General features: G+C 42.6%; 2 protein-coding genes across 11 annotated transcripts in view; one reads left to right on the top strand and one right to left on the bottom strand.

Moving 5' to 3' along the window:
• Positions 1–9,081, bottom strand: part of Hspa12a (heat shock protein family A (Hsp70) member 12A) — a 159,548-nt gene extending 150,467 nt beyond the window's left edge. For 2 of the 8 annotated variants that reach the window (XM_004838855.3, XM_004838856.4), the window contains exon 1: positions 8,895–9,081. Coding sequence is in view for 2 of the 8 variants with exons in the window: in XM_004838851.3 (XP_004838908.1) it covers positions 8,895–8,897 (3 nt within the window). In the remaining 6 variants the exon portion in view is untranslated. Of the gene's footprint in view, positions 1–2,872; positions 3,258–8,894 lie in introns of those variants that run through there. The other 6 variants (XM_004838851.3, XM_021253351.2, XM_004838853.4 and 3 more) reach the window with 3 other exon arrangements.
• Positions 8,316–12,696, top strand: part of Eno4 (enolase 4) — a 90,146-nt gene continuing 85,765 nt past the window's right edge. The window contains exon 1 of one of the 3 annotated variants that reach the window (XM_087185249.1): positions 8,316–9,060. In XM_087185249.1, the coding sequence (XP_087041375.1) occupies positions 8,722–9,060 (339 nt within the window). In that variant the 5' untranslated portion in view covers positions 8,316–8,721. The remainder of the gene's footprint in view (positions 9,061–12,696) is intronic. The other 2 variants (XR_015440460.1, XM_004838859.4) reach the window with 2 other exon arrangements.

The raw sequence follows: 12,696 nt of genomic DNA, 5'->3' as shown, positions 1-12,696 counted from the left end.
GGTCATGAATTTTAAGTTGATTACCCAGGACTGTTCTTGTTCGGTGATATTTTAAATCAATCAGTTGTTGATAAACTAGCTCATATCTTGACAAGAGTCTCACAGCAGCTGTTGAACACACACAGCTCCTTCAAGGGGCTTTGCTTGCTCCAACAAGAGCAGGGAAGGTATGACTCAGGGTTACTCTGTGGCCTCCCTTGGCTGGGTCTCTGGACACACTGAAATAAATGGGGTTCAGGGTCGGTTCAGGGCCACTTTTATTCCAAATTTCACTTTTTCCTCAATATCTGTTTCAAGTGAAACTATGCTCACACAAGAGTATCCTTATATACATCAACTATTCATTCCATTCTGAGTACAAATTTGTTAGATCCTCTTGTACTTTCCCACTCCTAAACTGGGGCAGTTGAAATATGGCAATGCTAACTACAGCCCAGGCCAAACATAAGCATCATTAATGACATATTAAATGCATTTCCACTTTAGAAATAATATTTCAGTCTTTCCTCTTTGCTAAACTTTTCTCCTTCAAGTGTTAATGAAAGCATTGCTTTTCTAAAAAACATCCCGCTAACTACTAGTATTTCTGTAATATCCACCTGAGGTGTTGAATACATAATCACAAAATATAACAATTTTATTACTGAATGACACATTATCAGGATCAATGACATATTACCTTTTGTTAGCATTCAACACAATTCAGTGTATTTTTTAAAATGTGGTACAAAAAATTGCCACACTAAATATTCATTCACATATTTCACCCACAGCAATTTTGGAAGGACATTGGCTCCAATAATAATAATTTACATAGGATTGTCACATATGAAAAAGATGCAGTTGAATCAGTATTAAGAAATTTATCTAAAATATTAAAGTAAAAAGCAATGGAAGTTTACTTCTCCAAATCACAATTCTTCAGTAAATAATTCCCATTGTGTATTTGTGACTAGTCATTTAAAAAAAATACAGGAAAAAGTAGTTTTGAACCTTTTTAAACAGGACAAAATATGTGGCGTTTCCAAAGGGCAAAACAAGGTAGAAAGACAAAACAATTAATAGTAACACTACAAAACAAGAACCATCCTATGCTTAGCCAATAATTAAAGAATCAAATCCCAAATTTTTGATGACTAAATTTTTTAAAACCCCAAATAATTTCTTGAAGCTTTAAACATTACCATAAGATTCATGGCCCGGCATACAGACATTCTCAGTGATAAAGCAGAGCCAGGCTTTGATTTTTCTAATAAGAAACAGATAATTCCTCTTAAGCAGATTAACTTAAAGTACATTTTCAGGGAAGTTAAAATCCCCTTCAATCTGGTTCTTAAGTTTAATTACTAAAGTCAAACTATTAACTCTCATTCAAGTGCAACAACAAAATAGGGAGGCACAGAACTCCCAGGGGCTAGGATACAAACCAAATCGATATTTGCAACAGTAACAGAGAAAACATTTTTAGCCATAACTTGATAAAACACCTAACTGGTCTTCTTAACTGAGAGTCTTTTTCTCTTTGGATTTCTTTTTCTTCTTTGTAGCCCTCTATGTGAAAAACAAGTTTAACATTTTCTTTAGTCACAATACTGCATGTGCAATATTTATTTTGCTACTTATATATTAAGAAATGAAATACAAGTTAGAAAACCTGGCCTACGTAGGACATTTTATATGTATTCTTTTTGCTTTACCGGTCCTGTATTCATGCAACCAAAATACCCTTAACTTGTATCTACTTCTATAAAGTTAAAAAATTATCTTTAAAAATGGCAAATAGCTTGCTTGAAGGATTTCTTTTGCCACCAATCTTTTCCTTTTTGCTTTACTGTCGGGATAATTGCCCTACTTCCAGTTTCATTCTGCCCATATAGGCACTGTTTGTCTATTCCGTGAAAAATACCAATTAAACTGCCAGCATAGCATCTCCAACAGTATCTTTGGGACTTCAGTGTCAAAGGCTTTTGAACAAATGACCGGAAGGCTGAATGTAAAATAGCCTTTGATGGGGCGCCAGTTCAAACACATTATGACCATGGCTCTAGCTCTCTGCTTTATTTGGAAAGCAAGAGAGAAATAACACATCAACTTTACAAGCCTATGCAAATGTTAAAGGTTAAAACAAAAGTGATAGTTTGCCTGGAGGTTTAGTCGCCTCAAAAGGTCACTAATATTGTTTTTAAAAGTGGGGCTCCCCCTTTTATTTAATTCAGTCTGGACTCCTGGACAAAGCTATTTAAAGAAAGGTTGTAAACAAATACTGCAAAATGGCTAAAAATTTCCTTTTCCTTGATTTCTTTGGTAATAACACTGTTTTAGGTGTTAGGCATCATAGGAAGAAGTTTACACAAATTTTTATTTAATCTCATAGTGATACTATGAAATTGAAAATATTAGTCAATGAGAAATGGGCTCCAAGCGGTTAAGTAATTTGTACAAAGTCACACAGTTGGGAAGTGGAAGAACCAGGATTTGAACCCATGCAGTATGCTTCCAAGTCCCAACACTTCTAGGTCTTGTTGGCCACATCTATTAGCAAATCATTCCTGGAGGAATGAAGCCTCAGTTGTTCTCTTTCTGACCTGAGGCATGGAGAAATCTTTTAGACCAGTGGTTCTCAACCTTGGCTGCACACTAATATCACATATTTTTTAAACACCTATGCACGGGTCCCATCCTCTAGAGATTTTTATTTAATAGGTCTCGGGGGAGAGCCCAAGCATTAGTATTTTCAATTCTGTAGCAGTGAGTAGATAATATGTCTCTTTAAATTCCAATGGCATTTAGAATCTAGTAGAAGCGAATCCCCGGTGATTCCAAGGTGCGGCTCAGACTGAGAACCAATGATCGAGAGATTACCACCACTTACCCAGAGTCCCTTCTCCAAAATGGCACTGTGGGTAACTCAGCTGGTTCCTCCAGAGAGGGGACACAGGAGCCGAGCAACAGCTGACCGGATAGAGCACGATCCATGAGTGGTCTACCTCTGAGAAGTCGCGGGGCACGACAGGAAATGCATGGGCAGTGGAGTCGATAAGGCTCAAATTCCACCTCTGCCATTGATTAACTGCGTGATCTTAGGGCAATCATTTATCTTTAGTGGCTGTGTTGCAGATTCGACGGGATGCTATAAGTAAAGCTCCAGGCACAAGACAGTGCTCAGCAAAAAGGACCTGCTGCTGTCATTTTTTTTGTTGTTATTCCTACTACAGTGGTAATGACTACTGCCAAGACAGATCAGCAATGAAAAAACAAATTAAAAAACAAATCAAAACCTCTTTCTATTAGTCAAATCATTCCTACTTTTATTACTTCACATTTAATTTACAACTATTTATATTCACAATTAGTTTGGCAATCTTATTTCTCATTCGTGACAACTGGGGAGGAAGGTTAACATTATTAGTCCCACTTTCTAGATGAGGAAAAGGCAGCATTTCCCTTTTATTCTGTCTCCAGTTTGTATGATTCTATGATTAAAGGCACCTGCAGTCATGTTCATTAGTTCCCTGTGAAAATGATATTCAACACTGATGTCAAATGCGGGAAAGAAGAATTAACAAACACTTGATAATAACCCCAAAATAACATCTAAACAATCACTTCTGAACATTAAAGACATGGCAAACAAATTTCAATTTAGATGAAGGTGTTGGATAGGATTAAGAAAAAATGAACAAATATATTTTCCTTTATCCTCAGTCATTTAGGAAATGTCTGACATAGCTTAGAAATTCTTTTTTGAAGTGCAGATTGAAGGATGGTTAATTTCCTCTATGAAGGGTCTTCAATTAGCAGGTTGAAATAGAAATGTTCTCTGATATTTTATCTTGAATCAGAGCTACAAAGTAAAGGAGATTTAAGATGGAACAATGCAGTTCAGGCGCTCTCAACAAGGTCACTAAGGAGTCAGTGGACTCGTGAAGGGACTCCCAATTCCACACATGCACCAAGCACACCCTAACACTGAAGAAGAGCTTGCCAGTGCATGTGGTCTTTTCATACAGACATTTCCACGACTGAAATCCAAAGGCCTCAAAAAGTACCACTCTATTTATAGTCACTGGATATAACTGTTACATGGAGGGGTGCACTAAATTTTTGTTGTTAAAAAGGAGTTTTCATACTCAAAAAAAGGGTAGGAAACACTGATCAGTCAAAAGCACTCTCATTACTGCAACGTCAAGATTTTAGGGTCAGCTGGGATTCCAACCTAGGTTCTTATGCCCAAACCGCCTTTGACTCACATCACACACGTCTTCTAACTCAGGCACTGATTCAGCAACATCTAATACCACTTTTTTCCGAAGGAGGAAAGCCCAGACCCACCTTCTCTCTGTGGCTTTGTCCCAGGAACTTTCTACCTTTCCTGATCTTTTCGTTGCTTTTCCTTCTCTCCCATCCTGATCTCTCCAGCTTGGTCCTTTTAGGATTAGTACCACACTCAACCCCTTTCATACTTTGATGCTCTGAAAGTGCCCCTTTGGAAACTTAATCTATGAAATGGGAATATAGTCACCAAGGTACTAAAGTAAGGAACATATGATGTATATATAAATTGTGCATATGTATATTTTACAGTGAAAATGCCAGCACTCCTATGGTGAATTAATTAATGGTCAATTTAAATGGCAACACCCAGCCAAACTGAGTCAGCATGGTTCTGGGCATGGAAGATCCACCTGAGGATTGCTGCCAATGGCATAAAAGGAGAACAAAAGGGGAAGATTGCTGTTGATTTTCCTAGAGAAGCTTGTTGTGGCTGGTTATCTTGATACAAGTTCAGTTGTTCTCGTCAGAGAAGGAGCTCGGGTCCTTGCTGTCACTGGTGATGGCTGCTGTTCTCTTTGGGGGAGCTCTGGTCTTTACTTGAGCGTTGCTTTCTGGCTCCAGTGCAGATCCCTCAGCCTGCTGGCAGAGGTCCTTCACCCCCTGGTGCAGGCTTTCTGGCTTCCACCACTGGCCTTTGGGCCTTCCCGGTGCAGATCCTCGATATGGACTTGCAAGAGACATTGCTGTGGGCTCGAGGCCTCTGGCTGGACATGTTCAGACACTGCTATGGGATCCAGGCTGGATTCTTCATGTCTCTAGCATTCGGACAGATCTCTTGCACTCTTCTGCATTTGCCTTTTTTGGGTATTATAAAATAATCCTATCAATTATGTGTTCAGGCCTGGGAATTTAGCTCTGTGGTTCTGCCACCTGCCTGGCAAGCACAAGGTCCCGAGTTCAATCCCCAGTATCAAAAAAAAAAAAATTATGTGTCCAGTATTAAATCTACTTCCTTGCAAACTCTGACTACAACAGCTCCTATTAGCTATGGAGAATAAGAAAACTGGAATATTCAAGAATACTTTATTGACTCTGGATCTGTCAACAATAGGCTATTAGCAAGCCCCAAGCATATCAACTTTTCAAAAGGGCTTTTCATATCTATTATTTTAGTTTATCGTACAAAGACTCACTCTAAATGCTACTAGGATACTATTAGAACTCAAGTTCCACAAAGAGATGAGATGAGATGAAATACAGATTTTTTTTTTTTTTTGGTACCGAGGATCGAACTCAGGACCTTGCACTTTCGAGGCAGGCACCAGAACCACTGAGCTAAATCCCCGGCCCATTGAAATAGATTTTATTCACTGCTCTTTCACTGGTGCCAAGAACAGGTCCTGTCATATGATAGGCATTCAAGAAATAATTGTTGAATGGTGGAAGTAGAATTGGATGGTATGTATGTATTGTCTTCACAGTTTTATTTTTTATTTGAGAAAAGGAAAAGTCTATAAGGGAACAACTAAATTCCTTATACAGTGGACCCTCAAGTTACAACCAGCTTGACATAATAATTACGTTATTGGAAGATTCATCTGCCTCTTGTTATCTATAGCATGTACCCAGGGAAATATCCAGAAGCCCACTGTACTGACTTAGTTACAACCAGCCCTCAGGGAACCAATCGGGTTTGTAAGCCAAGGGTCTAAGGACCCACTATACTTTTTCTCATTCTTCAATCCTCCTATAACCTTTCATTTAACATCTTTCCTTGAATATGTTTAATGTAATGTTTTCAAAATTATACAAGTAATTCATTTTAGGAAAATCAGATACTACCAATATATTAGAAGAAAATAAAAGTTGTTCTTGATGCCATCATCAAAAAACAGCACAGTTAATATACCGTGGCACTTCCTATCAGCCTTTATTCTCTGCATACACAACCCCCCCCCCCATACTATTCCCAAAAGTCCCTGCCCTAGTCTATGGGACTTGGGAGTTTTTCCTCTTTCTCTAAACCCTTTTCTTTACTTGTTACACCCCTCTTCCCTTTTCTTATCCACTACAGCTGATCCTTTCCCAATATTTAGGACCTTACTTTTCCCCCAGCTCCCTCCAGAAGATTTGACTGTACTTCAACCTGAAACTCCATGAGATGTCTACCTGCAGCCTCAATTCTCCCTCTTCTCCAGGACACCAATGCTCCTCCAACTCCACACATTTATATCCCAGCGTGCCACATCCCATCACAGCCAGATGACTTGCTGGGTGTGATGGCACACACCTGTGATCCCAGCACTTGGAAGGCTGAGGCAGGAGGATCACATGAATTTCAAGGCCAGCCTGAACTACATAGTGAGACTTTGTCTCAAAAAAAGAACAAAAACCCAAAACCAGATGACTCATTTACCCATTTCTGACAATTGCAGCAGAACCTTACATTGCCCTCAATAGCCTCTGAGGCCCTACCCAATCGCCCTAAGCATTTCTATCCCTCCTTTCTATTCTCTCAACCATCTTTTCCCACTGCTATTTTTTGTTTAGGCCTGGCCTTTACGCTTACATTATTTTTACCTGTGCCACCTGTTTGCTGTATAACCAAAACACCACTCAGACGCACCCACTGCTGCCTCTTAAACTCTATCTCATCATCCCATATTCAGAAATTTATGGTTACTTTCCACTCTTACAAAATGGAATTCTAGTCCCTTCAAAATCTTGCCTCAGACTAATTCTGTCTTTCTCCTTATTCCTGAAAACCCTTTGCTCCAGCTAACATGGTGCATTCAATATTAATCCAGTCTATAACATTTATGAGTTAAGATTTATATACCATTTATGACATGTTCGTTCTTCCAACAAATATTTACTGAGCATTTTCTATTGTCAGGCAATGTATTGACGCTGTGGATACAAAGGTGAACAAGAGAGACCCAGTCCCTGTCCCCCCCAGAAATTACAGGCCAACTGGTTATGCAAGGGAGCCCTGAGACATGATTTCCTAAAATGTTAAATGTGTCAAGACCTCCCTGAGGGCTGCAAGTGGGACAGGAGTTCAGAAGGAAGGAAGGACTCGTCAGGGTGAGAGCTGGAGTGTGGAGCACAGTTTCTTTGAGGATGTGGGACTCAACTCGGACATTCAAGGACAGGTGCCTGAGAGTGAAGGCTGTCTTTCATTGGGAGATATTGTATGAGGAAGGCACAAAGATGAAATGAAAACAAGGGCAACAGCATCTGTTTATTTTGGATAAAGGTTCACATAACACCTAGTCAGCAGAGCACATGCTCTACCCCAGTGAGGCCTGGGGATCTGCAGTGGATGTGACAATGACTCAGCCTCAGCTTCTACCACCCAGTGATTTCCAATCAGCAAGGAGGGTAAGACAGGTCAGTGGTGATCTCTCACACCACCAAAACTGTGGCATTTCACAAGCGATTCAGAGAAAATGCCAAGGAAGGTGGGGGGAGGGAGGGAGGGAGAACATGTCTGGGTTTGCATAAAAGTATTTATAGAATCACTTTTTTATTCACCTACATCCACACGTGCATATATTGGAAATAATGATTTTTGTTTCCAAGTTCTAACGTCTTTATCTTATGCAGGGACTTGTGAAGCAGGCAGAGTGGGTAAGGTTATATTTTTCAGATAAGCAAAACCAGCACGGATCTTTTAGTGATCTGCTTATGTCTGGGACACAAATAGATAAGAACGTCCTGTCCATCCCGGTCCACTTCTGTAGCAGTGGAAGTATCTAGAGCAGAGTGCGCACATTAAGAAATTCTGTAATTGCATCTGACACCCGAGACATGTAATGGAGCCAGGCAGGCAGCTGGACTTGAAAGGACAGGGTGCAGGCTGCCCTCTGGAGAGGGAACGGGACCCAAGGTCTTTCCTCCATTCCTCTTCACCTCCTCAAGTCCCCCTTGCACCACCACCACCACCACCACCACCACCGAGGCCTGTCCAAAGCATAACTATCCTTTAAGGTTTGCTCCTAAATTTTTCGGCCCATACTGGGGTTTCCTCGCAATTTGACCGCCCCACCCCCAGTCTCCCAAGGATATCACAGTAAGTCCAGCTGGTACACTGACTCACAGGTTATTAAGTACGTTTCAGCTGAATGAATGAATTTTTGGGACCTCTACAATCCAGTAAAGATTCCCTAGGTTCTTACATCCGTCCTTCGCAACCCGGAGGAGTTCACTAAGGGGAAGAACGAAGGGCCGGGTCAGGGCCACTGAGAATCTGGAGCGCGACCGGGGCGCGTGTCCCCAGCTGAAGTCGGGACTAATGTTCCCCGGCTTCCAGAAAACGCGCATCACGAGGTCGTTAAATGTTTCCTCGTCTACCAAATCGTCAGGGAAAGTGGTGAAAAACAAAGCCGGGAACGCGCGAATCTCGGGGCCCACCCCAGGCCAATCCCTGGCGGGGAGTAAGGTATGCGCGGGAGCCACCCGAGGCTCGGGGAAGCCGGAACGGTTCTTGCCGCAATAGAACCGAGGGCTGCAAGACTCGCGATATCTGGGGGTCGGGATCTCGCTGCGTTGCCTAGCGACAGGAGGACGCTCGCGGGCCCCCAGGCTAAACCCCGCAGTATCCTTAAATCTCCTACCATGGGGGAAGAAGGCGGCGGCCGCAGCTGTGGGACCACTAAGGAGCTGCAGAAGCTGAAGCAGCAGGCGATGGAGTACTACCGGGAGAACGACGTTCCGCGCAGGCTGGAAGAACTGCTCAACTCCACCTTCTACCTCCAGCCTGCCGACGTCTACGGGCACCTGGTAGGGACCTGGGACGCTTACCCTCCCTCCCTCCGGCCCCTCTCCCCACACCCTGCGCTGCGGCAACGTGCTGCGCCTGCGCCGCCGAGTCGCGCGTGCGTGCTGGGTTGGCCGGCCTTGGTGCGGGGAAGCGATTCGCTGAGGGAGAAAGCAGTGGACTTCTAGGGTGAAGGAGTCCAGAGACTGCACGTGGGAGAAAGGAGATAGCTACAGGAGTAAGGGATGTACCTATGGCGACATCTTAAAGCCTGGCAGCCTGCTCGTGGGTTTGTTAATCAGTCTTGAGTACCGCCTACCTCAGCCTATAGCTTCCGCGGCCCCCGAGGACCACGGGATGTAAGGCTTGAATTTGTTGCGTCTTGGCCTCAACCCATCCGGGTCCTCATCTGGCTGGCTTCCGCTCCTCCCAACTTGTGCCCGGATCTCAAGCCAGCGCGCCTTGGCTGGTGCGCCCTCCTCTGCCTGGATGCTGGTCCCCACCCGACCAGCTCCTCCCTGATCTTCGCAAGTCACACCTAAGCCTTGCTCCCATCGCCCTGGGCCGAGAGACCTTGAAATGTCCCTCTGGCATTCCAACTGCTTGTACTGTGATCCTTTGAGTCAGCTTTCCCCACAGTTTGAGCTCGGTGAAAGCAAGGGCTTTTTGTACCACCTTTGGGGGTCCCTATAACCAGCCATGAGATCTGGCTTGTGCCATATCCTTCAAATGAGCAGTTGAAGACTAGCGTTTTCCCCCTTCCGGATCTATAAGGACTAATAAGAGCTTTGCGTCTGGAAGGCAGTGTGGTTGGGATTGATAGGATTTTGCATGGTGGTTAGGGGAAGCGAGGAAGCAGTAGGGCAAACAGAATCTGTGAAGTGTGATGTACAGTAAGCGTTCAACAGGACATATGGTTGAGGTCCATGAATCTTTTGTTCTATAGTCACGGCCTCTGTATCAAAGTTGGGTTTTTTTTGGGGGGGGGGATGCATAGTTTTCCCTAAGGCCCTTATGCTATGTATTTTGTCTCAATCCTTAGAACCATTGCAAGGTAGAAATTATTCCGTTTCATAAATAACCTGTAGCCTATGAATTTAAATGATTTCCCCAAGGGACAGTCAGAATTAAAAATCAAGCCAGATCTGTGTCCCCATAAGCCAGCAGAGTGTCTGGTACATAGTGGACACTCAAAAACTGTTTGTGGGATGAATAAGTACTTGATTCTGATTCTGTTCTCTCTCTTTCTAGAGGACTTCTTAAAAGCTATTTAGCCTAACTTCCTCACTTTACAAAGACAGTAAACCCTGTCTTACAGCTACTTAGTATCCACAAGCTGAGATTAGAAACTTGGACCCTTGTTCCTCAGGATAATGCTATTCCCTGTCTATTAGGCCCTGACTCTGGTTTGTACAGTTCTCTGGGACCGTATACATTGGTTAGGAACAAAAGTCACTGATACTTACATAATGTGTGCTAAATGATTATATATGATTGTGTGCTAGATTGAGGGACAGATCACATTATGCCATTAAAGGAATTCAGATATGGTAACAGTCCCTGTAGGGTGTAATAACAAGAAAAGCCTTTGCTTGGACTTTGAAAAATATTCAGGTGTTTCGTTCATTAAAAAAAGGCAACCTACTTTTTGTTTTCTTAGTCATTGCCCTAGTTTGGGCCATCTCTCTTTCATCTAGCCTCTTCTTTTGGGTCTGTCTTGCTTTGTGTTCACAGAACACTGTTCCTAATACCCAGGCTGACCATTTTCTTGCTCAGAAACTTCCTGTGGCTTCCCCTTCCTTGCTAAGATCACACACCATGTGATCTTACCTTCCACTCTCTCCCCACTCCTCTGAGACCACTTACTGTCCCCTAAATCCATCCCATTGCCTCCAGGTATCCACCCTCCACTTTATTTCTTCTTTGCTGCCTGTTGAAATACTACACATCCTCCAGTGTTCACCTCAAATGCCATTTCCTTTATACTTCTTGGACAATAGAGGAATTCAGGGTTGGAAGATACCTATAGGTAATGTCAACACTACTTGTTCCTTCATTATAAAACTTACAATTGAAAGACCAGGAATCAGGCCAATCTGGATTTGAGTCTCAGCTCTGCCACTTACTAGCTGTGAGAGAGTGTTACAGGTATGAGCCACCATGGAAACACTACCAATGAGAATGCTTTTTTGGAACTCCTTTCCATGTTGACTCTAGACTTAGCCATGTGACATGCTTTGATCAATATGACTTTGGCAGGCACGATACAAACAGGCTTGACAAGTGCTGGCATATTGAGGCTGGTCTTCTTGGACCATGCTGTGAGGAAGGCCAATTACCCTGCTGGAGAAAGAGACCAAAGAGAGTCCTTGGCAGATGTCCGGCCACCAGGGTATTCTGTGAGAAAGACAGATGGCTCATCCCTAGCTAATCTAGCCATCCCAGCTGAGGGACTGGCCTTGTGAGTGAAGCTACCTTGAATATTCTGGCTCCATTGTAGCCTTCAGATGCAACGTTCAACCAGTTGAGCCTGGCCCAGATTGTAGTATGAGCACATAAGTAATTTCTACCACTAAGTTCTAGGCTAGATTGTTTCAAGCAGTAGATTATTAACACATTGGCTTTGTGATCTTGGACACTTTATTTCACTGGATCTCACTTTGATCCTCTGTGGAATGTGGATACCACCTCCTTTAGTTGTTTTGAGAAATTGATGATACTTGTATACTGTATATAGAAGGCCCAGGGATGTCTCTGACATTTATTAATTGACATAAGAATCCTGTATGTGGCAGGCACTGTGGTGTGTGATATAGTGAAAAAAAGAGACACAATCCTTCCTTCAAAGTACATACTAAGGATTTGAAAAGTGTTAATTCCCTTCTCTTTTAGCATTGTATGTGGCACACTGTAGGTGCTTAGTTCTTATTGAATTGAACTTTCTATAACATGATCTGTAAGCTAAATAACATTTGTCCTTTCCTGATTCCATTTAAATTAATTTCGGTGCTTACTCTGTAACATACAAAGCACCACCCCAAAAGGCACAGATGGCTTGAAAATTGGCATTTGCTTTGATTGTGCCTGGCTTCCACCTCTGAGCTGGCTTGTTGCTGTGGATGTCACCTGACCTATGGTCTTGGCTGAAGTCACTGGATCCTGAACTGATGAGGTGAAGGACAAGAGACCTGGTCTTCTCAATAGCAACAAAGAGCCTGATATAGTACTCAGTATAAAGAGGATGAAGAGGGTATGCTTCCGATTCTCCCTCTTCCTGTCTTTCCTCTGTTCTTGCTTCTTTGCAGAGAAATACATAACCTTAAATCTTTTTACTCAGGCTCCTGGCATGAACCTTCAACCTGTTTCATCTTTCTTCAGTCTCTTTCTTAGGTCACTTCTAAATAGCTTCTGCTTTTCCACCTCAGTGAAGTTGCTATTTCTAAGGTTCTGAACAAGCCTCTTTAAACACATAGAACTTTGCATAAGCTGACAGACCCAGCTGCTGAATAATTCTTCCTCGTTCAAAACTCAAATGCCTTGCTAAGAGGAGGAAAAACTGGCCCCCTTCAGGTTACTTAAATGTGAATTTATCACAGTTTCTAGGAGCTGATTGACTTTCTTGGACAGAGGGAATTGAAGTATTGAGGGAATTGAGTTGA

This window comes from Heterocephalus glaber, unplaced genomic scaffold, assembly GCF_053883595.1.
Source record: "Heterocephalus glaber isolate CG9 unplaced genomic scaffold, H.glaber_assembly_v1.0 deba00001497, whole genome shotgun sequence".
Taxonomy (NCBI): Eukaryota; Metazoa; Chordata; class Mammalia; order Rodentia; family Bathyergidae; genus Heterocephalus; species Heterocephalus glaber.
This window is presented reverse-complemented; position numbering and strand designations above follow the sequence as displayed.